The sequence below is a fragment of the Doryrhamphus excisus genome, linkage group LG9 (genome assembly GCF_037039965.1).
Source record: "Doryrhamphus excisus strain RoL-2023G ecotype Guam linkage group LG9, RoL_Dexc_Guam_v1.1, whole genome shotgun sequence".
Lineage (NCBI taxonomy): Eukaryota > Metazoa > Chordata > Actinopteri > Syngnathiformes > Syngnathidae > Doryrhamphus > Doryrhamphus excisus.
In genome coordinates this window covers 5,125,337-5,153,135 of record NC_136365.1, presented here as the reverse complement: position 1 = coordinate 5,153,135, position 27,799 = coordinate 5,125,337, and the positions used below count along the sequence as shown (strand labels likewise).

Here is a 27,799-nt window from a genome sequence, read left to right as displayed (position 1 = left end):
AAATAAACGACCATCTCATTGTTGATATATTTTATTTTTTATTTTTTTTGTCCTGTCCAGCCATTGGGGCAAAAGTATTTGATAAGAGTTTAAACTTCTTTCACGGCAACAGTGCCTACTTCCACCAATAGGGGCTGGGGCGTGGCCTAAAGCGGAAGCAGGAAGTTAAGGTTAACGTGCGAAATTCAAATTTGTTTGACAAAACATCTGTGGAAGTGATTTTTTTGTGTGTTTCGCTTGGCTGTTGACGGATTCTATTGTCTTCGTTTTGCACACATTCTGGTAGTTTTATAACCCAGACGAACGATATCTGTTGTGAGGTGGGCTTTTTCACCAAAGTAGGTTACATTGCTTTTGCTAGTTGATTAAGCGGATAGCTTGGACGAACATTAGCAAGACAATTGGCGTTAGCTGTTGGTGGTCACATTTTTAGCAAAGTCATGTGTTATTTGGTTAGTATTTTGTATATGTATATAGTTTAATGTGCGCCCTTTTGGCCTCTTCGGTTGGTCTTGTGTCCCCCAGGAGGGTGGAAGAGTGTGCGGTTGAAGGAGGCAGGATGCCCGTGGAGAGGACCGAGCCCCGCTGGACGGAGGAGCTTCACAAGTACTACGAGGTTTATGAAACTGTCGGCTCAGGTAATGTTTGTTCCTGCAAATTTGTGAAAAGAAACAGCTTTTGTTTCTTGTGTCTATTTGGATGTAATGTTATTATTAACATCGTGTGTTTTTAGGGGGTTTCGCTAAAGTGAAGCTGGGTCGGCATATCCTGACAGGCGAGAAGGTGGCCATTAAGATTATGAACAAGAAAGACCTCGGGGTGAGTGTACAAATGGCTGATATGTTAATTGTTTTATTTTTGTCGTTCAGTTTTATGAATTAAACCTCAAACATGTGCAAATACTCACTCACTTATACTCACTGCAATGCTGGAGCCTATCCCAGCTGTCTTCGGGGCGAGAGGCGGGGTACACCCTGGACTGGTCTCAGCCAATCACAGGGCACATGTAGACAAACAACCATTCACACTCACATTCATACCTATGGACAATTTGGAGTTGCCAATTAACCTAGCATGTTTTTGGAATGTGGGAGGAAACCGGAGTACCCGGAGAAAACCCACCCATGCACAGGGAGAACTGTGCAAATACTTTGAAGGTATATTTATATTTCTTCCTGATAATCTCAATGCAGTGTATTAGTGGTTAGCACGCAGGGCTCACAGCGAGGAGACCCGAGTTCAATTCCACCCTCAGCCATCTCTGTGTGGAGTTTGCATGTTCTCCCCGTGCATGCGTGGGTTTTCTCCGGGTATTCTAGTTTCTTCCCACATTCCAAAAACTTGTTAGGTTAATTGGTGACTCCATATTGTCCATAGGTATGAATGTGAGTGTGAATGGTTGTTTGTCTATATGTGCCCTGTGATTGGCTGGTGACCAGTCCAGGGTGTACCTCTGCCTCTTGTCCGAAGACAGCTGGGATAGGCTCCAGCACCCCCTGCGACCCTCGTGAGGATAAGCGGTAGAAAATCAATGAATGAATGAAAGGGATGGATCGGATTTTTTGACATGAAGTTGTATGACATCCCCATCAACAGTGACTTATCCTCCACTTGGTCCCCCAAGACCAGTTCCGGTCGGATTTAGGTGATGAAGAACATAGTTCCAGGTTGCTGGGGTTACACAATTACAGAGTTTTGCTTCCCAAAACAATATTTGTTCAAAAGAGTAATACATTTGCATCACATAAATGCCTCATGAGGAAAAAAATCAGACCTCACACATTGCCTTTTTATCAGGAGTGTATCACACTGTATTGTTAACTATAACCGCTTTACCGATTAGGATGATTTGCCTCGTGTGAAGTTGGAGATCGAGGCGATGAAGAACCTGAGTCATCAGCACATCTGCCGTCTTTACCAAGTCATTGAGTCATCGACTCAGATTTTTATGATACTAGAGGTAAGCATGTAAAGATAAGCTCTCGTAATACGCTTAATATGTCCTATACGTATGTCTTCTCTTATGTTTTTTTTTCCCCTCTTGCAGTACTGTCCTGGAGGAGAGTTGTTTGATTACATCATAGCTAAGGAGCGGCTGTCAGAACAGGAGACAAGAGTGTTTTTCAGACAGATTGTGTCAGCCCTGGCCTACGTCCACAGTCAAGGTTACGCACACAGGGACCTCAAACCGGTAAAAACAAGCTTTTCTGTAGAGTTGAAGCAGTGCCTGTGAGACAGAACCAGGATTTATAGGTCTGCTTTACTCTCTAATGTCTGCTGTCTCTCTGAACTTTAGGAAAACTTGTTGATCGATGGAGATCACAACCTGAAGCTCATAGATTTCGGCTTATGTGCCAAACCTAAGGTACATCAACTTTTGAACACTGTTGTGTAGAAGTAGTTGGCTAAAAGTACTAAAACACTGTCTGATATTCAATATTATATGTATTCTGCTTTGATAAATTTCTCCAGGTACTCTGGTTTTCTCCCACATTCCAAAAACATAATAACTAATTGGAAACTCCTAATTGTCCATAGGTATGAATGTGAGTGTGAATGGTTCCTTGCAATTGGCTGGCGACCAGTCCAGAGTGTACCTCGCCTCTCGCTCAAAGTCAGCTGGGATAGGCTCCAGCATAACCTTGCGACCCCAATGAGGATAAGCAACATAGAAAACGGATGGTGGAAAAATTCTCTTTTTTGAATCTTGAATTTCAAATTTTAAAAAATTAGATTTTTCCTCAAATTTTGATGTCTGTACTTTCGGATTATGTTTTTTCTTGGCTATTAATTGTGAGTCATAAGTTATTAAATTGTGCTGTTTAGGTTTGTGTTACATGTGTGCCTCCATCTGTCATAGGGAGGTCTTGGCTATGAGCTGATGACATGCTGTGGAAGCCCGGCTTACGCTGCTCCTGAGCTCATCGAGGGAAAAGCTTATATTGGTTCAGAGGTAAGTGCTGCTTCTACAAGTGCGCCCTCCTTTTAAATCCATTCAACAAATCCGCCAATCCCCACACAGCCTAAATTGCTGTTCACTGACCATCGTAACAGCCTTTTTCCTGCAGCATGTCCCTGTCTTGATTTTGTGTTGTAATGTTTTTATGTTCCAGGCTGATGTGTGGAGCATGGGCGTGCTGCTCTTTGCTCTGCTGTGTGGCTATCTGCCCTTTGATGGTGACACCTGCATGGTCCTCTACAAGAAAATTACTGTAAGACCTTTGTTTTTGTGGTTTTATCAGCTTGTAGCTTGTTTTTGGTCAGGTGTTTGGCACAGTGAGCCCCTCCATATTCGCGTTGTGATGCGCTGCGTGCGATTGTGTGGTGAAGCTAGTCGCTAGCCTGTGTGGTGTGGCTAGGTATTGGGCAATAACCCAATAACCATGTCGCTGAAGCTTGGTTAATATGCACGTCACATTAGTACAAATGGTGCCTTGTTGGCGCTTTTTGGTGTCTTTTTCAGAATGTTTCCCAATTTCTGCAATGTTCCTTTAAATATAACTGAAGTTAGCGTAGCCAGTTTAAAAAAAAAATCTCTTTACTTTTCTCAAGCTGCACTTCGCCGGAAGTCACCTCTAGAAAGTTCTATTCTGCACATTGCTACACCTGTCACGATAACAGATTTTACTGGACGAATAGTTATTGCCCATAGACAATATTCATTTTTCCATGACTGTAATAATTATATATGGGATAATAATGCAAATACACCATATCAAAAGCAATAAACTAACTGAGCCATTCCTCATCATCAAAATCCTATCAGATCCCCCAGGACAAAGTTGGGAGTAAGTCACCATTGATGGGGATGTCATACAACTTCATGTAAAAAAAAATAAATAATAATAATAAAAAAAAATATATATATATCAGAATTATCCCTTTAATGATCAGTGAAATAACTTCCAAACTTTTACTCTTCTACTCTGTCAAGGCAATATCTAAAAGTGATCCAGTTTGTATCCTATTATACATTTTTTAGGTAAAGAGCATGCAGCACAAATGAACCAAAATATGTTGAGGTTGCCCTCCAGCCTACTTATGCCACAAATCATATACTCCCAAGCCTGTTGCTAACAAGGTCATTTTACAAAGAGTACAGACACCGCGTGCATTTTCATTGTCAAACCACTCATTCATCATCAGTGAAGCAAAGACTTCAGATGTCAAGATGAGAGGACAAACATGTTCTTGCTTGAAGAGGCGCTTGAGATATTTTGTGATCCTTTTCTAATAAAGGTCATTGCTTGGCCTTTACCTGTAAAGCCTATTTGAAAATACATAGCCACCAGATGTTCATATCTCGGGTTTACGACTGTACCTTTGTTGTAATGACAAGTATTGTACTTTTAGACTGGAAAATATGACAACCCCCGCTGGCTATCTCCAGGCAGTATCCTCCTACTAAACCAAATGATGCAGGTATCTATTAATAATGACACTCTTGTTATTTTGACATAAGGGGATTTTTTTTAAATCAGTTTTATTTAGATGCAGTTACCATTTGTGTCCTGTAGGTGGACCCCAAGCGGCGTGTGACAGTGCGACAGTTGCTGGACCACCCATGGGTGATGAAAGACTACAACAGCCCAGTGGAGTGGTGCAGCAGGCAGCCGGTACGCCTAAAAAAGTCTACTTTAGACTCTCAAATTGACAGTCAATTAGGTCTAGTTTTACTAAAGATAAGCACATCTATGTTATATTGTTGTTTTGTGTCTTGAATTTATGCAAAACCTTCAATGTGATATTTTGTAGCTGGGTCACATAGATGAAGACTGTATCACAGAGATGGCAGTCAACATGAAGCGATCCAGAGAGAGCACCATAACGCTTGTTAAGCAGGTAGGAGACTTTTTTTTTTACAGTGAAGAACAAATTCATTTCCTAGCCATGGAATTATTGGAGTCTACACAATGTGCACATATTGTCATACTTTACCCCCAAAAAGTACATTTTTTTTCACTCAAATTAGGCTGCTCGTCATTATTTTGTGACATTATAGTGATCTCAGTACACTGTCATGTGTTCAGTGGCATTACGACCACATCACAGCCACATACTTGCTGCTCCTGTCAAAGAAGCAAAGAGGCCAGCCCGTGCGTCTCCACCCCGAGCCCCTTGCCAGTGAGGACGCCTTCTCTCCACTACACAGGCGATTACAGGTCACTCTCCTAGCATGCTTTGCTGCATCGCCATTGTATTGCCTTCAGCTCAATGTCCAGTCTTTGACGTTTTTCTTTCCCTCAGACTAAGAAAGCCCTTCATTTCAATGATGACGATGATGCTGTGATTCTGGATTCTCTGGACCTTTGCTCGGACTACATTGACGACTGCCGTTGGATATCTGTCACACCGCATACCCCCCAAGGGGCAAGAGAGAAAACCGAGCAAATCACAAATAATAAGGTTGCTAGAAGTGGATGTTTTGCTCTTTCTTTCTTTGTTTTGCATCTTCTAATCTAATCTCAACATTTATCTTGTCTGTCCCAAAGAAGCTGGCATCTCCACGAGTGGACAAAAGATGTATTCAGAATACAACCCCTGACAGGGTTCAAGCTCCGGCGCAGCACCACCAGGAAAGGAGGCGCCGCAGAGACCGCGAAAATACCAGTGAGAACAAGGAGAATGTCGCCCTGCAGGAGAAAGACGTGGAGATATTTGCGCTGCCTTTGCCTCGCACTCCTGCCTCTGGCAAGAAGACCCCACGCCCTAACAAGAATGTGGCCAATCAAAACGTGTCCAACGGTAGCAGAGGAACTGCTGTGACATCTAAAGGTAGGATGAAGACTTTATCCATAAAGACTATATCTTCCATCTCTGCTCTTTTTAGGTGTAATTGGAATGTGTCCCAAATATGTTTGTTCATATTAGGAATTAACATAATATGTTATTACAACATGTGTGTGTTTTTGAAGCAACTGAGTGCACTGCTTGGTTGCCACCAGCAGAAGCACTGTTGCTTCAGACTGTCTAAAGAAGGTAAGCCTAGGCAGCATTATTCGGCAACAGGGAAACAGGAGTCCAGGACATTCAGATATTGGTTCTGCAATCCCTAAAAGACTTTTCCCCAATCTCTCATCCATATACTTTGGTTGGACGAGCAGTTTCACTCCTATTGATTTATTTGTCTTCTTGTTTCCTAATCATAACAGCAGCACAAACCTCATGGCACGTGTTTGGCAAAGAAATTGTTCTCTGCTAATAAAGTCATGTATTTGTTATTGGACTTGTGTTTCCCCCCCCACTCCAAAGCCATTTTCGTTTTATTTGATTTCCCTCCCATTATTCACCTCATAAAAATGGACACACACACTTGTCACTGTCAAGCCTGCTTATCAGGAGGGTAATTCTGCTGGCTCAAGTGAAAGACACAAATAGAAATTGAGGGTTGTTAAAGCCTTGATTATGAAAGTCATAACTGTCATTTTGACTGACCCCTTCACCTCTTATGTTTCAAGTGCATATCAAGACCCAGGAGTATTATTTTCAGTCCACCTATAGGGGGCAGTACGTCATCTAAAGTATCTTCCCTGCTTACGAATTAGACCTTGAACTGCTGTAAAGTTAGGCTAGTTCTGTAAGATACAGTGTAGGCTTTTGTGTCTACACACACACACACACACACACACAACTGATGCATTGGGTGTCCCCAGACAGCCTGTGTGACAGGTGTAGCTGTCTCTTTCGCCCACACTCTGTCCCACACGGGCTGTAGTGACGTGTTCTCTGAGCTCTTTCTCTCTGACTGTGTATGCTCCCAACTTTCCTGTCAAATAGCAGACATTTAACCGCACACACAATCCCCCTTTTGCTCCCCGACAAGGTTAAGTTGATCTTGTCAGAAGCCACTTAAGTTATGTGTGTCCTCCATCCAGACTTTTCACTATAGAAACATGGTGACATGCACCTATCATGGTCTCAACAGTACAATTAAGAATGAAGCTCAATATGTTTGTCCAGTGTTTTGTCAACTTGGACTGCACAGTTCTCTTTAGACTAGGGGTGTCCAAACTTTTTCCATCGAGTGCCGTATACTGAAAAATCCAAGGACGCAAGGGCCACTTTGATATTTTGTAAGCCAACACATGTAGACAAACTAAGAAGTTATATATACAGTATTTCAAGAAAACCTGCATTTCAGTTTAGTGATATCGGTGAAATGCTATATAACATGCTCATAAAATTATGTGTTTCTTTTTTTATTAATTACAACTATATCTGCATATTTTTTTTATTTTATTCTCATACGATTACAGGTATTCTTTCAGTTTCTGCGTCATTCTTCTCATAGTTATGATTTTGTTCTCATTTATATAACTTTTTCACAACCTATTTTTTAATTTAAAGTAGAACTTTATTGTTGTTTTGTTTCTTCTAATATTACGAACTTAACTTAAGTTTTTTTTTCTTGTTATATTTAGTAAATAGCAATAGTTCAACTCTGTTTTTGTCATTATGTGTTATGAGTTTCTCATTAGAATGCAACTTTTTTGGTTAATATTTTGACTTTATCCGAATAACATTTCTGCTTTTGCTTTTTATATTATTACAAATTCAACTTTCTTCTTGTAATTTATTTAATCCCTGTAATATAACTCCCCCCCCCCCCCAAATTTCAACTTTATCCTGCTCAAAATAACATATTTTTTCCTCTTTTATTCCCCCCCATGAAGTTGTCCTCTTTTGTCTGTTAATATATTTGGCTTTATACTTGTAATTTTTTTTCTCCTTTTTTTTTGCTTTCTTTCTCCACGTGCCACGTGAGTTTGGCCATCCCTGCTTTAGACTGTACTGTACATATCCTGTAGGGTTGGAGAGGGAGATATGAAGAATCCCCAAAGTTAAGCCGTGAATCATCTGAGTCTGATACCGACCTCCTGATTACATACCTTAAGTTTATAATTTAAATGTACAGTATGCATTATTCACGGACCAAAAGGAACAAATCTGTAGCAAAACGCACCACAGTGACATTTGTAAAGATGGATGCTACATGAGGTGAATTTTGTTCAGTTTTCATCAAAATCCTTGGGGAAAATATGGCAGCATGCAGGTTAAATCTTACAAGACCTCAGTTCAGCAAGCATCAAAGGCGTGTGTGTGTGTGTGTGTGTGTTGTAGTTGGAGGGAGTGGTTCTAAAGATCCCAGTAAGAAGAAAGTAGCAGACGGCAAAGAGTCCAACCTGGAGATGCTTGCTTTCAGCCCTGAACGAAGGTGAGCCTCATGCCAGTACAGAACAAAAATGGCGTACAAACAGAACATCGCTTCTGAAAGTTTTGCTTTGCTTTTCCACAGGTCTCGATCTTTAGACATGGCTGGTAGCGGCGGCAGTGGCAAGAAGGGAAGAGGAGGCCGAGTGTTCGGCTCCCTGGAAAGGGGCTTGGACAAGGTGATCACCATGCTTACCCCCAGCAAGAGACGAGCACTGCGTGATGGTCCACGTAAGATCAAGGTACTTGCCGAAGGAAGCAACATGGCACATTTTCTGAGTTGTGGCTTTCTGACGGTGTCTTCTCCATTGCAGGCTCAGTATAATGTGACCCTGACTGGGCAGACCAACCCGGATCAGGTGCTCAATCAGATCCTATCTGCCCTGCCATCAAAAAATGTTGACTACAGACAGAAGGGGTATGAAAGATCAGCACTTGTCTCCCATCTTCAAGCAGAATACAAATCCATACATTTTTTTTTCCAGCTACACGGTGAAGTGCAGGACCTGGGACGACTTCGGCAAAGTGACCATGGCCTTTGAGCTGGAGGTGTGTCTGCTGCATCGGCCTGAGGTAGTCGGGGTACGTCGACAGCGCCTAAAAGGGGACGCCTGGGTGTACAAGCGCCTGGTGGAGGACATCCTCTCCACGTCAAGCATCTGAACAACAACTGACTCGTTTTTAATACATCAGCATGTACAGGAATTACCTTTTTAAAAATGTCTAATATTGTTTTACAGTCCTCATGATCATGTGTGTGAGCTACATTTATTGTACAGTTTCTTCTTAGCTTTTTTTTTATCCCTGAAAATCTGCTTAATTTATTAGCAGGAATAAGCAGTTTATTTACTATCTTGTCTTGTCTCACTGTAAATGTGTTCCCAAATCAGGATTACTTTAATATTTGTATCGGTGTATGTATGTCCAGCCTATTTGTGAGATGTACAGGGAATAAAATAAATGTTTTCTAGTGATGTGTACTGGAATATCAGTAGCTTGAGTGTTCTTATGTAAACATTTTAATATTGTAAAGCTGCCCATTTGTTCAAGTGACTTCACACCTAGAGTGGCCACTTAACCTAACTTGAATGTTTTTGGGCTGCACGGCGGATGAGTGGTTAGCGTGCAGGCCACACAGTAGAAAATGAATGAATGTTTTGGGGATTTGGGAGGAAACCAGAGTACCCAAAGAACGCATGCACGGAGAGAACATGCAAACTCCACGCAGATGCCCAAGTGGAGATTGGAATCTAGGTCATCCCGAGCTTCTGACTGTGTGGCCATCATGCTAACCACTTCTCCACCGTATTATATTATCACTATTAATTACAAACATTTAAATTTTCTTCTACATTTTTATTTACGTTCATATCTTATCACAAAAATAATAATTCGACTTATAAAACTGTTATCCATCCTAATTTTACTACTTTATTTTTTGTTTTGTTTGATTCTACCAATATTTTTTCCTGAAACTTTTCAACTTCATGTTATTTTTTTCTCATTTTATGATTTAGTCTCTTAATATTTCATTATTATTTCTTGTAAAATTACTGCTATTTTTCCCATGTTTACTTTTGCTTTTATAGTTTTCTTGTTATATCGTATTTTTAGAATGTGCCCCGTGCCGTACTTTGGACACCCGTGGAATATAAGCCATTTGTTGACAGTGATGTTCTTCCGTTCCAACAGGGGGCGCTCTAACGCCAAACGCGGCGCTGTTTTACAAGTTGTGAGTTGACAAGTTAGACGATTAATCAATTAAATTTAGGAACCTGACTGACAACAGCGCTTAGTTGGGTGTGTTGCGCGCTACAATCAAATGAAATGAACAAAGTTGTTTGCAGTTGTTGGAGTTAAAATGAGGCTCCTGCTAGCACTTGCCCTCGTTGTGCTTTTTTCATGTACGTATGCCTTTCACTTGAAATTTGAGCTACTATGTCAAGAATGCTAATGCTTGACACTTGTTCATGTGTGGGTGTTTTCAGGGCTGTACAGAGCTTGGATGTCCAACAACATCTTGAATGGAGCTCCATGTGAGGTATGTAGAGATTAGAAAGGAGTTTGGCCTACATTTGCCCAAAAATCTTCCAACTTTGAGTGTCATGCTGTTTTTTTAGCAATCAGAGACGATTTGTGTTTAGCTTGTGCTGTATTAGCAGGCCACTTCCTGTATGGAGGATGGTGGGAGATAACAGGAATATACAATATTAGCTTTTTGAACAGGAGAAAGGCTTCCTTCAGAAACAATTCTCTTACAAAAGGATAATAAATTGTGGAATTCAGACTCAATCCTCCAACAAAAGGATCATAAATTGTGGAAAAAAAGATGATAAACTGTGGAACACTGTACATTGTTGTATTTGTTTATCAGTGTATTTGTATGCTAGCAAACCATTTCCTTGTTCATGGATGGCAAAAGTAGAAATGTTACAATATATACAATATGCCTATTTTTTGCTGTATTTTATATCCATAAATATGTATTACCAGCTTCAAATTAAATCAAGCTAAAAGATACCACACATGTCTGAAAATCCATTTACATAACAATAATCTCTTTAATAACAGCAGACTAATTTGAAATCACACTTTCACAAGACGTCAAATGTTACGGTCAAAGACACCACATAAGTTAAGTGGACCCATTATTGTTTATTTTTGGTGCTTTGTATCAAGTTGTGGACTCCTATAGAGCAGCTACACATAATAACCGACACAGAAAGCTTTCTAGAGCTTCCAGATTCTCCACCTGTTTCTGCAGTGTTTCCATGGACTTCCTGTTTCTGACCCAAGCGATCTGTTTAATTTACATTTCAACAATATTTATAGGTCACAAAAGTGGAAAAAGCATAATAGTTCCCTTTTTAAAATGCAACAAATTGTTCTTCCACGGTCACACTCCAGATACGTAGGTAGCCTTTTTTGAGTGCAGGTAATATGCAGCCTATATAAGGAAGTCCGGACCACAGTAGAAGTTAGTGAGTGATAAGAACATCCATTTACCGTTTTTCTTTGTCTTTCTGTTTATTTATTTCTGTTTGGCGTGTCGTTGAATGCACCTTACTGAGTTGTAGTGGCAACATGGATGTGGAGAGTGGACTAGAGACACGGTTGTGTGTTGAAGATACATACAATATATGCTGTTGGAATTGCACTGGCACGTAATGCTACGTTATTTTTGAGAGCCCTAATATTTACAAAACTGTGCCATTCAGTGGACATAACAGAAACGGCTTTCATTATGAAGCAGTGCAAAATAAAACCACAATCATAAAGATTCTGTATGTCCAGTGAGAGTGTAAACAATAATTGTCCTTTACTATTTGTACTTCCAGGTAGCATCAGCAAGTGAGACAGTGGTGTCCCTCCTCTTGTTCCCGCTGTCTTTATACTCTAGCCTGACATCCTCATTGGTCAGACTCGTCTTGTCCGTGCCAGCGCTCATTTTCAGCGCCCTTCATCACACGGTGGTGCTTCTCGTTGCTGCTCCTCTTTGCATGCTCACCCTCTCTTTGTCGCTGCTGCTCACCTGTTTGCACGTGGCGCTCTACCTGATCCACATAGCCTTAGTCGGGGCAGTGGCCATTTGGACCCTCAGTGACAAGGTGGAGCACCAGAGAAAGAGCAGACTGAGTGTGTTTACACCTGTGAAGCAAAGCTGAGTTTTCCCCTTCTGGCTTTCATTTATTAAAGCAACACACAAGTTGTTTAGCTCTGTAGACTTCTTGTTTAAATTGGCTGTACAACAGAAGAGCAGTGATTAGATTGTAGCCGAAATGAGGGTGAAAATATGTGTTGCTTCCACTTATGGATCTTTGACTCTCCTCTCCCCCTGCAGTCTTTTAAATGGCTACCCCCAATTATGTGAGGATTGTTGCCCTGCTTTGTGCACAACTCTTATCATTAGACTTGTCTGTCAAATGGAGATGTGAGAAAATAAAACAAGAAAAAAAAAGAGGATTTATTTGTGTTTTTATGCACACGAACACAAGAGAAGCTGAAAAACTCTAATAAAGGGAGTTAACAGGCAGCGAAATGGAGATGTTGCAAAGGCTGTTTGCTTAATTCAGAGAGGCAAAAATCAATTTTAGGCCCAATCTATTTACACAGCAGCAGCAGCAGCACATAAAAAGTAATGAGTGAACTTTGTGTGTGAAAGAGACAGACAGAAGGGGAAATGAGGCAGGATCATAGAGATTTATTACATGTGCGTGGCCTTCTCATTAGCATAAAGACTGGACCGGCCCACTCAAGCAGAGAATTAAAAAGCCTAATTGTGCTGTCAGCCTTCCCCTCTATCGCTGTTGCCTTGTTGTCGTCTCCTCTGTCTTCGCTCTTTGCTCGTTTATGAAGGAGGCCTGCTGCACTGATGCAGATTAATTGTTGCTGATAAACGGGAAACGGGTTGTTTGTAATTGTCTCTCAGATGGGGAGAGGACGACGTGGAGGGGGGGGGGGCGGGGGGGCAGAGAGTCAAGAGACACTTTGAATGACTGAGCACAGGCTGTGTTTCACAATGTCTGTTTGGAGGAGAGATGCCAACGAGGAAGTCATACCAAGGCTCCAGCTCAGGCTAACACAACGTTTATTTTAAGTGCATGATTCTTATTTATTGTTTATAAAGGACATAGTCCATTTACATTTATATCCATTTTCTATCCCGTTTATCCTCACTAAGGTTGCGGGAGTATGTCGTAGCTGATTTTGGGCAAGAGGCGGGGTACACCCTTGACTGGTCGCCAGCCAATCACAGGGCATATGGAGACATGGCTGGGTTTTCTCCCGGTACTCCGGTTTCCTCCCACATTCCAAAAACACGTTAATTGCTGACTCCGAATTGTCCATAGGTATGAATGTGAGTGTGAATGGTTGTTTGTCTATATGTGGCCTGTGATTGGCTGGCGACCAGTCCAGGGTGTACCGCTGTAGCCATCTTCTCTCTTTTATTCAGCTCTTCACCAAAACGAAAGCATAATTAATTCTTTCTTGCAGCAAGCTCCTGCTACAGTGAGACAACCTTGTAGGAGACCAACAAAAGTGAGTAAAAAAACACCATAACTACATTCAGAACTACAAATAAATGTCATTCTTGCCATGATTTCATAAAAAATAGCATAATAGTTTATCTCGGCCTGCGCCTCTCAATGTTCTCCCATCACACGTTGGCTATTGACAATGTTTTTAAATTAGCACAATTGAACGGCGAATAGACCTCACAGCTAGGAGACCAGGGTTCAATTCCACCCTCGGCCATCTCTGTGTGGAGTTTGCATGTTCTCCCCGTGCATGCGTGGGTTTTCTCCGGGTACTTCGTTTTCCTCCCACATTCCAAAAACATGCTAATTGTCCATAGGTATGAATGTGAGTGTGAATGGTTGTTTGTCTATATGTGCCCTGTGATTGGCTGGCGCCCATTGTTAAGAAAACAATGTCACTAAAAATTTTGCCGAATTTAAGTACAATTGTATACGTATATGTGCGAACAAGTGGAAAGATTTCCAAGGAAGAAAAAGAGGACATATTTCTTATCCTGTTTGTGCTGTCAGTCTTTTCCGGCAGCAGCAGAGGAGGTTAAGAATCATCACCTTTTCTTCATCACTGACAGCTCACACACACACACTTGTAGACAACCCTACATCCTTCAACTTTCCACTTTGCCCCAACCCTGCTACCTGCTTTTTAACATCTCTGCCCTTCTTGTCCATCCCTTTTTCCCCCCCCTCTTCCTTTTTCTTCTCTTGGCTCTAATTGGTCTCTGCTAGGTTAGCTTGGACAGGCCTATTCATCATAGCACCATCCTCACAGACAAACCCTCAGGGGGCCAGGAGGGGATGGACAGAGTCAGATGGGAGGGTGAGAGGCTTTACCGTATGTCAACCACCTCCTCTTTTTTTTTATATTTATTTTAGTTTTTGTTCATAAACTGAAATCTCACCGCTTTTGCAATTACTTCGTACATTTTGGCAGAAGCAAGAGGAGGGGAGACAGATTAGTAAGGCAGATTAGTTGAACATGGTGTTCCATATTATGTTTGACTGCTGTACACGTTAATGAGTACCACTGTCACTGTGCACTCTATCATGCGTGTATGTATGTATGTATGTATGTATGTATGTATGTAAAGGGCAATGAGAAGCATGTAAAGGTTGATTCTGTGGGGTCCAAATGTCTGCTGTGATAAGGTCAAACTAGATGTTTTCCCACTCAGTGTGTGTATGAGTGTGTGTGTATTTCAGTTTCTCCATTTGATGAGTCGACAGCCTGCGTAGCCTCTCACTGAGTTTTTTTTTTTTTTTTAATCCAGTTTGACTTGATTAAGCATGTTGATGATGGATGAGTAAACTGCACTCACCAATATGATAGTGAGGCTTCTGTAGAGTACTGACATGTTTTTTCTCCTGCCCTTTAATTGGTTCTGGAAGTCCTCAGGAGCACTTGGGAGTGTGACCAACCACAGCGCAGTGGGTGTATCTATAGTAGGGCCCGGGATGGAGTAAATTAAATAACAGACCGTTTAGGTCAGGAGTAGGAAGTCCAAAGAAACGGCGACAAATCTAGCAACTTTTTCTAGCGTCTTTAGGGAGTTTTCTGGTATTTGGGGGCACAAAAGTGAAAGCACATAATGTTCGCCATTTAAGGTTCTCACTGAGCAACAGCGGGGGCTGTTGACAGGGTCACTGGAGCCTATCCCAGCTGTTTTCGGGCGAGAGGCGGGGTACACCCTGGACTGGTCGCCAGCCAATCACAGGGCACATATAGACAAACAACCATTCACACTCACATTCATACCTATGGACAATTTGGAGTCGCCAATTAACCTAGCATGTTTTTGGAATGTGGGAGGAAACCGGAGTACCCGGAGAAAACCCACGCATGCACGGGGAGAACATGCAAACTCTACACAGACATGGCCGAGGGTGGAATTGAACCCTGGTCTCCTAGCTGTGAGGTCTGCGCAATTTAAAAACATTGTCAATAGCCAACGTGTGATGGGAGAACATTGAGAGGCGCTGGCCGAGATAAACTATTATGCTATTTTTAATGAAATTATGGCAAGAATCACATTTATTTGTAGTTCTAAATGTAGTTTTTTACTCACTTTTTTTGGTCTCCTACAAGGTTGTAAGCTAAGGTTGTCATCTAAGCAAAGCACTTGCTGCAAAAACAACAACATTGTCTTGGTTTAGGTTGGTGTAAGAGCGGACTGGTCTGGACTGGTATGAAAAAATATCTTGTTTGTGATTTCGGATATTTCAGATACATCTCACAATCCTTTTTGTCAAAGCAGATTCGCCTCCTACACAGTATAGCTTCTACTTCTTTCTAGCAAATGTGCTAGCTGTAATTGTTTGCATGCAAGCCCAGTGCTGGTTGCAGTCATGAATATGCAACATGTTCACTATTTCAGCCTCTCTTCTCGCATTTGTGTTGTCAGATTCTTCCCTTCCGCTGATGGTAAGAAAGGCCCTCTGCTCTCTCGCTCTCCCGATATCTCCTGAGCGTTGCTCCTTCTTTCCTCGTTCGTCAGTTAATCAGCTGAGGCCCAATTATACTCTGCTGGCCCCGCACCTCCTCTCTTAAGGGGGCTCTGGAGGGCCAAAAAATACGGATGCTGATTGACGTTAATTTGCATGACTCCTTGCCCTCCATAAGTACCACTGTTGTCTGTCTGCTCGTTTGTGGGGGGTTCAAACGTCGTTATGTAATCTAGAGTGATTAAAGTCACAAGATAAAAACTTGTGCCTTTTAGGACTGTACTTATTCTCTACATGCTTACAGGTTTAATATTATACTATCTTCATTGATTCTTAATGTGGCAACAGACAACTTTAAGCATGTATATACGTATATATATTTTTTTCACTGTCCAGAGGCATTAATGACGCTTTAATGGAAAGTCTGAAACAAACATTGATGAGAAATTGAGAAAGAAAAGAGTATTTAGTTTGGTAAAGTTAGCTTCAAAGCCCTGGCAGATGGCTCTTCTAGCAAGACCCTAGTTATTTATCTCTACTGTCGCTGTATATGACTTATCACGGATTACATGGCCTGCCAGAGACTGGAGAAGTGCGGGTATTGTTTTTATTGCTATATACAGTGCTACCTTAGCATAAGAGTGGCCCAACTAACCATTCATTAATTCATTCATTTTCTATCGCTTTTTCCTCACGAGGGTCGCGGGGGTGCTGGAGCCTATCCCAGCTGTCTTTGGGCAAGAGGCGGGGTACACCCTGGACTGGTCGCCAGCCAATCACAGGGCACATATAGACAAACAACCATTCACACTCACATTCATACCTATGGACAATATGGAGTCGCCAATTAACCTAGCATGTTTTTGGAATGTGGGAGGAAACCGGAGTACCCGGAGAAAACCACGCATGCACGGGGAGGACATGCAAACGCCACACAAAGATGGCTGGGATTGAACCCTGGTCTCCTAGCTGTGAGGTCTGCGACCGCCGTGCCGCCCCCCAACTAACCAATATTTTCAAAAATGTTCTCTCTGATGATTTTTGCATTTAACCGCCAGCTAAAGTTGGAGTTACAGCTGCTATTGACCGTTGTTGAATTCCAGTGTTGTGCTAGCATTAGCGATTTAGCATCAAACTAGCTAGGGGAGAATTTTCAACATATGGGTAAAACATATGCACATTATAGTGATGTGATTGATCCTATTTTAAGTCAAGTTAAGTGAAGTTGCGAACGGTGTGAGAGTGATGGATGAAAGAAGGCGAACACAGAGGTAGCACCGGGCGAGTTACGCCATCATATGTGAATGGATTTTGGATGCTTGGGCTAGGGTACACAAGCTGTCACACAAGCACAAAAAGACATTAACCTTCTTAGATAACGACAACAAAACGCTAGCAAACGGCAGTTAACTTTGAGAACGAGGCCCACTGCAGCATATATTGGGGTTCTTACTAAGTTAGTCAGTCCTGGTGTTGAAGTGTTCATGTTGAACTGTGTATTGTTCACCCAAAAACATAACACCACCACCAGTTAGCATATTATACCAATGGTAGATTCGGAGGAACAGGTTGAAAAAAAAAAAAAAAAAAAAGTTAGTTCTTCTCAAGTCGGAGTTAAACTGCATGTTTGTGGACAATTAGTCGTGGCGGATGCGGAAGAGGGCAGGATATACTTTAGTACTTTTGAGCCCTTTTTCCACTGCCAGTGTGGCTCTTTTTGTTTATTACTGCTTTTTGTGGCTTAATAGGGTCTGGGCACGGAGGTGCAAGGAGCATTTGAAATTGCTTCATTTCTTCTTATTTCATTATTTTGGCAAATAAATGGCCTTTTGGTGTGGGGGGGTTAACATACTAGAAAACTCCTGGGGAAAATGTCAAATGTTTAATAACCTTAAAATCTCGCCTCATGGACCAATGATTTGGATTGCTTATAGTATTTGAGTTATTTACTACTTTAGTATGATTGAGATTGTATTTAATTCAACTTCTATCATTGTTAAAATCAGCTCTCAATGTGACTCCTCTTTTCCCTGAAGGAGCTTGTAATAACAAAGTAAGTGGAGAGATGCTTATGTACTTTAAGTAAATGTATGCATTGTCTAGAAGTCCCTAGGCATTTATGTAGATGGTTTATAGCAGTTGTCTCAAACATGCGGCCCAAATGTGGCCCGCAGGACACTAGTTTGAGGCCCCTGCCTTGATATGAAAGTTTAATGTTAGTGCGGCCTGCGCAAGTTTGATATGGATGCTGTATGGTATCATGTACCCAGAAAAAATTATTACGTTTGATTAATGTTCATGTTAAAGGTTAAATAACTGTTAATAGTTATCCTCCCTATCCGTGTGGAAGTGGTAAGTTTTTGGCTATTTAAGTTTAAAGGAAATAACTTGAAGGCTACCGTTTAGGTCGCTAGCTCTCTAGTTTGCGAGTTAGCATGTGTCTCAAGACCCTGCAGTTGCGCAATATGTTGTAAATAAAAAGAGTATAAATGTGACTATAGTCGTGTTTTGTCATGTCTACAGGGCTCTAATAATACTTTGTTAATTTTAATCTGAAAAAAATAATTTGTCTACCCACTAACTATATGTGGTTTCTTAAGTTTTTATTGTTTGCCGTTTTATTATTATTATTATATTTATTTATTACTGATTGATTGATTTTCTTTATTCTTGATTTGATTTGTTGATTTATTTTTCATCTTATTTTGTGCAGAAAAATAAAAATTAAGATATTTGAGAACAGTGGAATGTTTTATCAGAGCTTTTATTGTAGAAAATCGGAACCAAAGCACTGAAAAAGTTTGTATTTTCTGTTTTTAATAATTTCTTTTTTTTTTTTTTTTTTTAGAAAACCTGATGCGGCCCAGCCTTGCCCAGACCCTAGCTCCAGTGGCCCCCAGGTAAATTGAGTTTGAGACCCCTGGTTTATAGTCATGAAGTGAGCTGCTCTTTAGGTTATGATGCTTAATGGATTGGCTTTAGTTTATGGCAAGGAACCAAAAGGGGACCACACGTGCGTACGCATGCATGCGCGCACACGCATGCGCATATTCACGCACACCTCATTTTTCGTGTTGTGGCGTCTGGGCAGACACCCAAACTGAGGACAGCCAGCTTTTGTCTCAAGCTGGCTATGTGCTGTTTTTTGTGTGTGTGCCGTGTTGTCGCCATGTCATGGCTTGTGTCCTATTATCACCCCCACTCCTGTTCTCCCCCCTCTCCCCCGCCCCTTCTTCCCACCACACACGTCCACAGAAGACCTGTGTGTGCGTTTGCATGTGCGTGTGTACTCGGCCATGAGCCAAAACTACAGAAATGGGACACTTCACTCCCTCCTTTTTGGATGCCTGAAGATGAGATGAGCATCCCTGTGGGGTGGGGGGTGTGGGGGGGTCACATACAGAGAGCAAAGCAACATCCATGTGTGGATTTCTAGACTGGGTGTGTCAAGGAATGTGACATTTACACCAGTGTGTGTGTGTGTGTGTTGTATCAGTGGACTCACACTTCCTGAAAAATGTATGATTTTTTTTTTTATTCTGAAGGACCAATAAAATTATGGCAAATATTTACAAATAATTACCTCTTAGCTTCACATTACAGGTACATAAATGGAATAAATCACCAACAGCAGTCACACAGGTGAAGGAATGGACAAGTACACAGACTGAAGAGATGCATTCAATCATTAATGAATATTTCACAGTGTAAACTCAATGCCAGAAAAATAAAAAAACAATAAAATCACTAATAGATATACTTAAAAATAATGAAAAAAAAAAATTCACCATTTACATCAAAGTTTGTGAACAATTTGGGCAGTGAAAGTAAATGGCATAAACTCAAGTGATATAATGATATCTTTGGCAAATTGGCACTGCAGTCAAATACATTCAGATATTCAGACAACACACAACACGCAAAGAGGAAAAAACACCAAATTTTGTTTTGCAACTACTAAAAAAGTGAATAGAAAACATACACATTTTTCTTAAAGAAGCTTGTCTTTTACATCTTTTTTTTTTTTTTAATCCCCCCATCCTTCCAGGATATTTGAAGGCATTTCTTGTCTTCATTTTTGTAGTTAAGTCTTTTCTGAAACTTCAATTTTTTATTTTTGTTTTGTTTTACAAGAGTTTTTGAAACAGGCATCACAGGCTTTGGTGAATGTTACATGTTTGTTCTTTTGATAACGGAAAACCGAGTCCTTGTTGCTCATTGATGTCCTTTTGATTTAGTTGTATTTTACCGAAATGACACAGGTATATATTAATAATTGATTTACATTGTTTTTCATGGGATGTAAGAATCTCTCAACGTTCTGATCTTCTGTTTCCATGGCAGTTTTGTACTTAGCAGGTGGACGTCTGTGATAGTTGTTATGTTGTCTTCTTTAGACGGCAAACTAACTGATGCTGAATGATTGTTATGCCTACCGCTAATAAAAAATATCTCTCTAACAGTCCAGATCGTTCCAGGAAAGGCCACAATAAGGTGAAAAATAATTTTTTTTTTATCCTTTACTCCATTTTCAAAGTGAACCACGTTGTGTTTATCTCACAGCTGAATAAAATCAAGACGTACACAACAACATGGCAACGCTTTGACTATGAAGATCTTGTCCAAAGCGCGGTTTATATCAGCAAGCAGGAAACAGATTGTGCCACTAATTGCTGTCAAGATGTGATGCTGAAATCCCCTCAGGTTTTCTATGAACGCAGCCATCTTCATGAATTCATGTTGAGTCTGCGCGTGTGTACTCGCTGAGGAATCCCAATAAAGAAAAAAAAAGCTCATCTGCTTTTATTTTAATTTGTAGCAAGGGGGGGGGGCACCAATTCAAAATGTGTGTATTTTCTTGTAAGATCATACAAAGTAACTTTTGTCATTGAAATTCCCTCACGTTGGCAAAAAAAACACCTTTTTCAGTGCTTGTAGGAATTTCTGACAGGACAGCGAGCATCACATCTGAATAGTCCGAGTGAAAAGTCGGAAAAAGGATGAATAGGACTCTCTAGAGAAAGAAGGTCATCAGCTTGAAATACAACAGAATAGTTTAATATTCCTAATCCTGGTGGGGGCGAGGGGAGATGTGATGAGATTAGAGTTGGGGCGAGAGAGGAGAGGTGAAAAAAAAAAAAAAAAAAGACAGGATGAGCTTCTGATGGCGCAGCAGGTTTGGCCTCCCCAGGGGGAACATAGGGGGCATGAGAGAGAGGAGTGCAAAGGACAAAAGGAGTGTTCTTCTATCTACTGTAAGTGCCAGTGCTGGTACCACCCCACAATGACAGCCCCCCCCCCTCTCCTTTTCTCCGCATTCAATGTCAAGGTTGAGAAAGATGGCGGGCCAATGAGAGGCTACCGTCAGCCAGTGTCAACCAATTAGGTCAAAGTGACGGCAAGGTATGCTGTGTGCCTAGGAGATACAGTATGTGGTTGACAAATAATCCTCTTAATTTTAGCATCAGGTTCACGTTTGGCCACCTCAGTGCTGAGGTAACTCCTCAAGGAGAATGTCCCTCGATCAATATGGTGGGACTGTTGAAGGGGAAAAATTCACTGATGAGATGTTCTGCTGGGATATAAAAAATCAATATAAATGAGCAGACCAGTGATGTGTCTGTCACTTGGATTTTTTTTTTTTTTTAACAGTTTGTGCGATTTTTTTTTTGTGTCACTCTTCATTAGGATAGCATAGCCTGTTTAGCACTAATACATATGTATACAGTGTGTAGACTATTATTACCTAGAATCATGGTCCTACATGGACATTTCAGTCACCAATCAACTGTTTTGTTAGTTTTACAGTAAGTGGCACATACTGTATTATATTTCAATATGGTAAATAGTATTGCATAAAATAGATGTCATATGCTCTCATATGTACAACATAGTAAGTTGTGGCATGATAATAAATGCTACACGTGGTACATACAGTACCAAATGGCTTATGTGCAGCAGTACATGCATTAATGGTCATGCATATGGTAGATTGTATGATGCATACAGTGGTAAACAATATGGTATGGTACAATATATAGTAGGGATGCATGATGTCTTTTTTTTTTTCAAAATAACTTTCCCCTTCTCAAGACCAATATGGTACCTATAACCACCTTTTTTTCCATTATTATTTTTTAATTTAACTGAAGTTTGTGCACACCTGGAGGTGTGAAGCAGGACTCAAACAAATGTGTTGATTTGTCTTTATCAATTATATCCTTATCAGCTAAAATAATGCATAAGGCTAAAAACAACCAATTAGCTAAAAATGTCATCCAATACTTCTCTACAGGAGAGGAGAAATATGATCTCAGGGAAGAACTACATTTGAAACACTTATATGCTAGGACTACGTTAAAAAGCCATAGCATTTCAGTATGTGGAATCAAACTATGGAATGGATTGAGTAAGGACCTCAAACAATGCACAACGATGAGTCAATTCAAGAAACAATACAAGCAGTTGATGTTTGCTAAATACAAGGATGAAGAGTCTTGAACCAGTCATGATGTGATATATATATCACTATATTGACACTTACTATGGTACCCATTATGTCATTGTATGGTCATATCACCTTGTACTTCGGTACGAGATGCATTATTAAAAAAAAAAAAAAAAACTTAAACTGTATTATGGAAAGCAGGAAGTGAACAAATGTAACAGTTACTGATTGTAAAAGTACCAGATGGAGGGGTAGGATTTAATAAGCTTTGCTTCTTCCTACTCCTTTTGGACATGTGGAACTGTGAACTGATTATGGGATGCACTCAATTGTAATCTAATGCATGTTCAAATGAAATAAAACCATTACCATTACCATATTACTACTATGACATCACCACTCCAGGGGAACGAGTGGAAGGAAAGTGCACCATATTCGGACATGTTCCCATGTTCAGATTTATTGGTCACAATTCCCTCATTTCGGCCCAAATTGTGCACCCCTAGTATATACTAAAAGGTATGGTAGATTCAGTGGCAAATGGCATACAGTACAAGTGTAATATGATAATGTTATGGAACATGCAGTCGTAAAAGGTATATGATATGGTACAACTACATACACTTGTAAATGATGTATAACATGCTATGTGGTAAGGTCCATACAGTATTAAATACTATATGGTATATAGTGAATGTTTTGGTATATGCAACAGTAAATGGTATGGTACATACAGTAGCAAATAGTGTACACGATACAGAATGCTATGATATGTGTCAATGTTCAATTATACAGTATGTTAGGGGCATATGGCACATGATGCATGATATATGGTAATACTGTATATGGTGTATGGCATGTATGGCTCATAATAAACAATTATGGTCCTGACAAGACCTGCTGATGTGTTTTTCCAGGAGTACTGGAATGTTCCTTGTGTTTAATGCCCTGTTCCCACGAGCTCTTGGTTTCAATTAGAATGTCTAGAAAGGACTGTGAAGTCCATGCAGGACCGTGAAACATACTTCAGTTTTGTGTTGGAGCAAAAGCAGCTTGGCTGCTACTGGATTTTTGAGTGAGTTTTATTGGAGTATAAGTTTGTTTTAGTGACATGTGGTCAGTTGAAGGGGGGGGTGTTAAAGGCACTGTCCTCATTTTCAGCTGGTGCGGTTCAGGTTTAATTAATGCCTCAGAAAGATCTCCAAAGAAAGACCGAAATAAGGAAAGGCTTCTGCTGCGGCGTGTGCTGGCGGCACAATAAGAGAGCTGACGGAATTTTTTTTTTTTTTTAGAGAGTTGCATGCACACAACTTTCAAGGTCTAGTAATACAAAATAATCCTTTCTATTTGCAATCACAGGATTAAAAAAAGAAAGCTCTGTCACAAGAGTAGTGAAGATCACAATTAAAACCCCCTCCCCTCCCAGAAGAAATCCCACAAAACTCTTTGTATCTTTTAGTCTTTAAAATCTTAATTCAAATGTGAATAATTTAAATTCCCATGATATCCTGTTTGTCGTTGCTTGTTACTACAGTACAACTGCAAGCCCATCCAGTCTCATATTCTATCTATACTGTATGTTGGATAGTTATAAGGCAAGGGTGGGAAATGTATGGCCGCTGGGCCAAATACTTCTCGCAAGAGCATTAGATCTGGCCCGCCATGTAGTTTTAAAACAAATAAAAAAATCTCAAAGTCCCAAAAATTTACTCCACATATACTGATAATGTATAATACTGTACCGACCCAAATTATAAGTGGAGCCTGAATATAAGACGGCCCCTCCAAGACGTGTTTTTGGAGATGTATTGTCAAGACAAAAAATACGGATGAATCAAATTTTCTAATATTTTTTAATATCAGTGAAATAAAACAAGTAGCTTTCGAGTGGGTCTTTGTGTCACGGCTGAGTCTCTCCATGCCACTGGTGTGTGAGTGCAGGGAAGAAAAGCTATGACTCATAGTTTGGGCACCACATTGGTTTGTTTGTATACTTTTCTAGACCCTCGATTAAGAGACTACTCATCTTTTTTAAAATGTGCGCTCAAGGGATTTTATAAAAAAAAAAAATGGCCCCTCCTGTTAGGAATATGCTATAAGGCCTCGACCCTGGTGCCATAAATTGTCACAGCGCATAACTGACGGGATTGAAAAGGGAAAAAAAATCAATTTAATTTTCATGCAATATTTCCACATAAATATTTTTGCGATTTAACAGCTGAGGGCCAAGCGCTCAAAAAAATTAAAACGACGACAAAAGCCCTCAATTCCTCCAAAGCAAAAGTCCCCCAAAAAACAAACCGGATGATAGTCTCTTTGTGCTTTTGTAGATAGTCAGCCGATCCACTAAAGGGGGGCCCATCTTTGGGGAGTTTTAAAGACAGAACGCGAGACTCCAGACTTTTGGAATTAACCATGAAGTGGATAAACCTTTTTAACAAGAAAACCTCAGTTGCAAAACATTATAAACAAAGAATATTTTGAAAAGACTTTACTGCATCATCATCATCATCATCACTATTCTATAGCACAACAGCGTGACACATTATAAATTGCTACAGGCATTCACTCTCATGGCAGAGTGCGGCGCAAAAAAAGCTTAATATATTACTCTTTCTCCTCCATTATAAATAGCTCTTGATGAGTAATAAATCTTGGGGGGTGGGTGGTGAGGGGGGGTAGGTTAGATAGCACCTTCCTGTACACGAACACATTCCCTGTTTGATTTATGTTTGGGACCTTCTGTCAACAAAGGATTTTAAACTCGAGGTCTGTGCTTTGTCAAAAAGTGGACCCTTTGCGTATGGAATGAGGCTAGCATTGAGAATGTTTGGTCATGAGTGAGTTGGATTGTCTTTACTTCATCGTATCATGGCATAGAACTTAATATGATTGACAGCAGGTTAGATAAAGTCATCTGATTTTGCTGCAGCCCAAAAAGGAACAAAAAAAAAATCCCAACCCTCATACACAGAAGATCACAACACTTTTAATGACGGCTATACATGTGTGTTTCTTGGATTTGTACGTGACCATAAACAAACATCGCAAACAAAGACAATGTGATAGGAGTGTACTCAAATTTTTGAAAACGTACTCGTGAAATGCTTTAGTGGAGCCTACCTGCAGCACCGCATCATGTAATGCTTTACAGGCGAGCAGTGTAAAGGTCGGGCTTCCATGGCTGTCCAAAAATATTCACCCAAGTCAAAATCTGTGTCACTCGGGCACAGGGCAGGTTTGTACTGAGCGGTGCTGGTGCTCTCCTTTTCCCCCCTCCCTCCTCCTCCTCTGAGTGGGTGGTGTCAATGGCGGTCATACGCAGAGGCTGTTGCCGTGGTGGCAGGGCCCGTCCCCCGGGATGTGGCGCTGTAGTAGTACGGTGACCCTACGGGAAAACACAAGTTGTTTATTACTTTCAGTTTGGAATTTTGAATTGTCCATCATAACATTGAACGCAAGGGCATGCGCGCAGGCCTCACAGCTACGAGACCCGAGTTCAATTCCACCCTCGGCTATCTCTGTGTGGAGTTTGCATGTTCTCCCTGTGCATGTGTGGGTACTCCGGTTTCCTCCCACATTCCAAAAACATGTTTGGAGACTCTAAATTGTCCATAGGTATGAATGTGAGTGTGAATGGTTGTTTGTCTATCATCATCATAAACAGTTCACATGCTAACACCATCAATCCCGTTCAGTTGCCCTCCACTTAAGCACCACAAACAGGGAGGAGAGAGATTGGAGGAGGTGCAGTTGGTACATAGAGGAGAAAAAACACAATCGGAAGAGTATGTGCTAAAATGTTACAGAATTCATGCAAAGGGAAAACGATAAAAACAGGATGTATTGATAATATCTCTGCTGCACAGTGTTCGAGTGGTTAGCATGCAGGCCTCACAGCTAGGAGACCTGAGTTCAATTCCACCCTTGGCCATCTTTGTGTAGAGTTTGCATGTTCCCCCGTGCATGCATGGGTTTTCTCCGGGTACTCCGGTTTCCATCCACATTCCAAAAGCATGTTTTTTTTCAACTCCAAATTGTCCATAGGTATGAATGTGAGTGTGAATGGTTGTTTGTCTATTTATGCCCTGCGATCGACTGGCAACCAGTTCAGGGTGTGCCCTGCCTCTTGTCCTAAATCAGCTGGGATTGGCTCAAGTATACCCTCACGACACTAGTCACGATCAGTGGCATAGAAATTGAATGGATGGACATTGAACGCACCATTGAACTCAAACCCCAGTTAAGCAACATACCATATTATATAATTTATATTAATTTTTATAATATATACAACGACTTGGCTTGTGGACTTAAAAAAAACGTAATCATGTTTTCAATGCGAGTGACATAATTCATAGATTGCAGTATCATTAAAAAAATCATATTTCTTAGCCATTTTTTTATGATTTTGCTCCATGTATTACCATTATCATCATAAAATTCTAGTCTGGTGCCTCGGTGGTGGTCTCAACAAACAATGACTGTCACCTATTGACCAATGTAGGAGGATTCACAAGTTGTGCTCTAACATGTTCATTAAAAACATATAATTTTTTTATAACACCCCCCATCCCAAAAAATACAATTTAAAATGTCCTTGTTGAGGGATGAGTATTTATTATTTATTTATTTATTATAGTGGTAGAATCGTAGAGTTTTGACTTTTAAGTAACCATAATGAAATAGGATGAGGAAAACAATTAACATTTATTTTCTATCCTTTGATACAATAAATAATATGAACTTTTCTTTAAAAAAAAATTGTAGCCACTTTTGTCACACACATGCGCATGCAAGAACATACACACAAGCGCACACACACACACACACACACAAATTCCAAGTGACAGTCTCAGCTGACACACTGAGTACTTAGCTCTACTACTACTACTGATCCCTTGAGTCTATTCTCCCCTAAGGGAAAAGGTCAATTCAATACTGTAACCTGCCAGATGCATTGGAACTCTCTCGCTGACGCAATAAAAATAAATAAATAAATAAAAATAAAGCACCACACACACATGCACAAATATACCTGTCTGTGTGACATCCATCAGTCTACTTGGCTGTGTGTTGACAGGTTATGTCTGTCCACAGTCCAGGTAATCTCAGGAGGCTCTTTGGGGAAGTGAAGCGTTAAGCCGCCCTGACAAACTATTTAGTCTCAGTCAAAGACTTCAGGGCAACCTGCAATCCTCTTTTATTTTTAACTCAACTTTCTTTCATTTGTCATTTTTCATTTACTCTCATCCTGGTCCTTCATGTGCCATCCCCTCCTAAATCCTCTCAGTCTTTATGTGTGCTGTTCTCTTAATGTCTGCTTTTGTGTTTTTTGTCCAGCCTACCTTGCATCTGTCCTGCCTGGCTGGTGAAGAGAGTGGAGGAGCAACCGATTTCCGTCCCCAGGAGAGACCCATAATCTTGCTGAAACACTTGGGAGGCAGAGGAGGGGAGAAGAGGTGAGCGAATGTGTCGGCACACACTCAAAGGTCAGCGGGATTGTGACCCTATTGACATTTACACAGTTAGCTCTTCATCGGTGCACGTTTAGGCCATGAACTTGACAATGACAGTTTCATCATGAAAACAATAACGGTGGAACCTTGGTTAGCATAATTCCATTTCGGAAGTTTCAGTTTTTGACCGAAAACGGGAAGGT

At 40.7% G+C, this 27,799-nt stretch overlaps 3 protein-coding genes across 14 annotated transcripts in view; 2 read left to right on the top strand and 1 right to left on the bottom strand.

Moving 5' to 3' along the window:
• The first annotated feature begins 139 nt into the window (after positions 1 to 139).
• On the top strand, positions 140 to 9,470 carry melk (maternal embryonic leucine zipper kinase). Of its 3 annotated transcripts, none has more exons than XM_058062048.2 (18): positions 140 to 320; positions 526 to 638; positions 734 to 819; positions 1,844 to 1,960; positions 2,048 to 2,191; positions 2,297 to 2,365; positions 2,861 to 2,953; positions 3,114 to 3,212; positions 4,354 to 4,422; positions 4,518 to 4,616; positions 4,756 to 4,842; positions 5,031 to 5,162; positions 5,248 to 5,406; positions 5,496 to 5,775; positions 8,122 to 8,215; positions 8,297 to 8,453; positions 8,526 to 8,629; positions 8,697 to 9,470. In XM_058062048.2, exons 2-18 carry the CDS (start codon positions 560 to 562, stop codon positions 8,872 to 8,874), a joined length of 2,046 nt encoding a protein of 681 aa, XP_057918031.2. In that variant the 5' UTR covers positions 140 to 320; positions 526 to 559; the 3' UTR covers positions 8,875 to 9,470. The 3 variants fall into 3 exon arrangements, with proteins under 3 accessions (XP_057918031.2, XP_057917951.2, XP_057917866.2); XM_058061968.2 differs by having other exon boundaries at positions 140 to 338; positions 5,493 to 5,775; XM_058061883.2 differs by having other exon boundaries at positions 141 to 320; positions 5,493 to 5,775.
• A 458-nt stretch (positions 9,471 to 9,928) lies between these two features.
• LOC144899797 (uncharacterized) overlaps positions 9,929 to 27,799 on the top strand; it is a 66,752-nt gene continuing 48,881 nt past the window's right edge. For 8 of the 9 annotated variants that reach the window (XM_078793268.1, XM_078793274.1, XM_078793269.1 and 5 more), the window contains exons 1-6: positions 9,929 to 10,115; positions 10,200 to 10,252; positions 11,550 to 11,684; positions 13,207 to 13,251; positions 13,977 to 14,067; positions 27,481 to 27,599. In XM_078793268.1, coding sequence (XP_078649394.1) covers positions 10,073 to 10,115; positions 10,200 to 10,252; positions 11,550 to 11,684; positions 13,207 to 13,251; positions 13,977 to 14,067; positions 27,481 to 27,512 — 399 coding nt within the window. In that variant the 5' untranslated portion in view covers positions 9,929 to 10,072 and the 3' untranslated portion in view covers positions 27,513 to 27,599. Of the gene's footprint in view, positions 10,116 to 10,199; positions 10,253 to 11,549; positions 12,510 to 13,206; positions 13,252 to 13,976; positions 14,068 to 27,480; positions 27,600 to 27,799 lie in introns of those variants that run through there. The other variant, XM_078793266.1, reaches the window with a different exon arrangement.
• Positions 24,826 to 27,799, bottom strand: part of pax5 (paired box 5) — a 49,969-nt gene continuing 46,995 nt past the window's right edge. For both annotated transcript variants that reach the window (XM_058062179.2, XM_058062355.2), the window contains exons 10-11: positions 27,486 to 27,572; positions 24,826 to 25,525 (exon numbers count right to left, since the gene is read on the bottom strand). In XM_058062179.2, the coding sequence (XP_057918162.1) occupies positions 25,443 to 25,525; positions 27,486 to 27,572 (170 nt within the window). In that variant the 3' untranslated portion in view covers positions 24,826 to 25,442. The remainder of the gene's footprint in view (positions 25,526 to 27,485; positions 27,573 to 27,799) is intronic.

What these genes read in the sequence shown, in the direction of transcription:
- melk (XM_058061968.2), top strand. Translation starts at nt 560, where the DNA reads ATGCCCGTGGAGAGGACCGAGCCCCGCTGGACGGAGGAGCTTCACAAG. An exon ending in TGAACAAGAAAGACCTCGGG is followed by an intron (nt 820 to 1,843) that starts GTGAGTGTACAA and finishes TTTACCGATTAG; the next exon opens with GATGATTTGCCTCGTGTGAA. An exon ending in AACTGCTGTGACATCTAAAG is followed by an intron (nt 5,776 to 8,121) that starts GTAGGATGAAGA and finishes TGTGTGTTGTAG; the next exon opens with TTGGAGGGAGTGGTTCTAAA.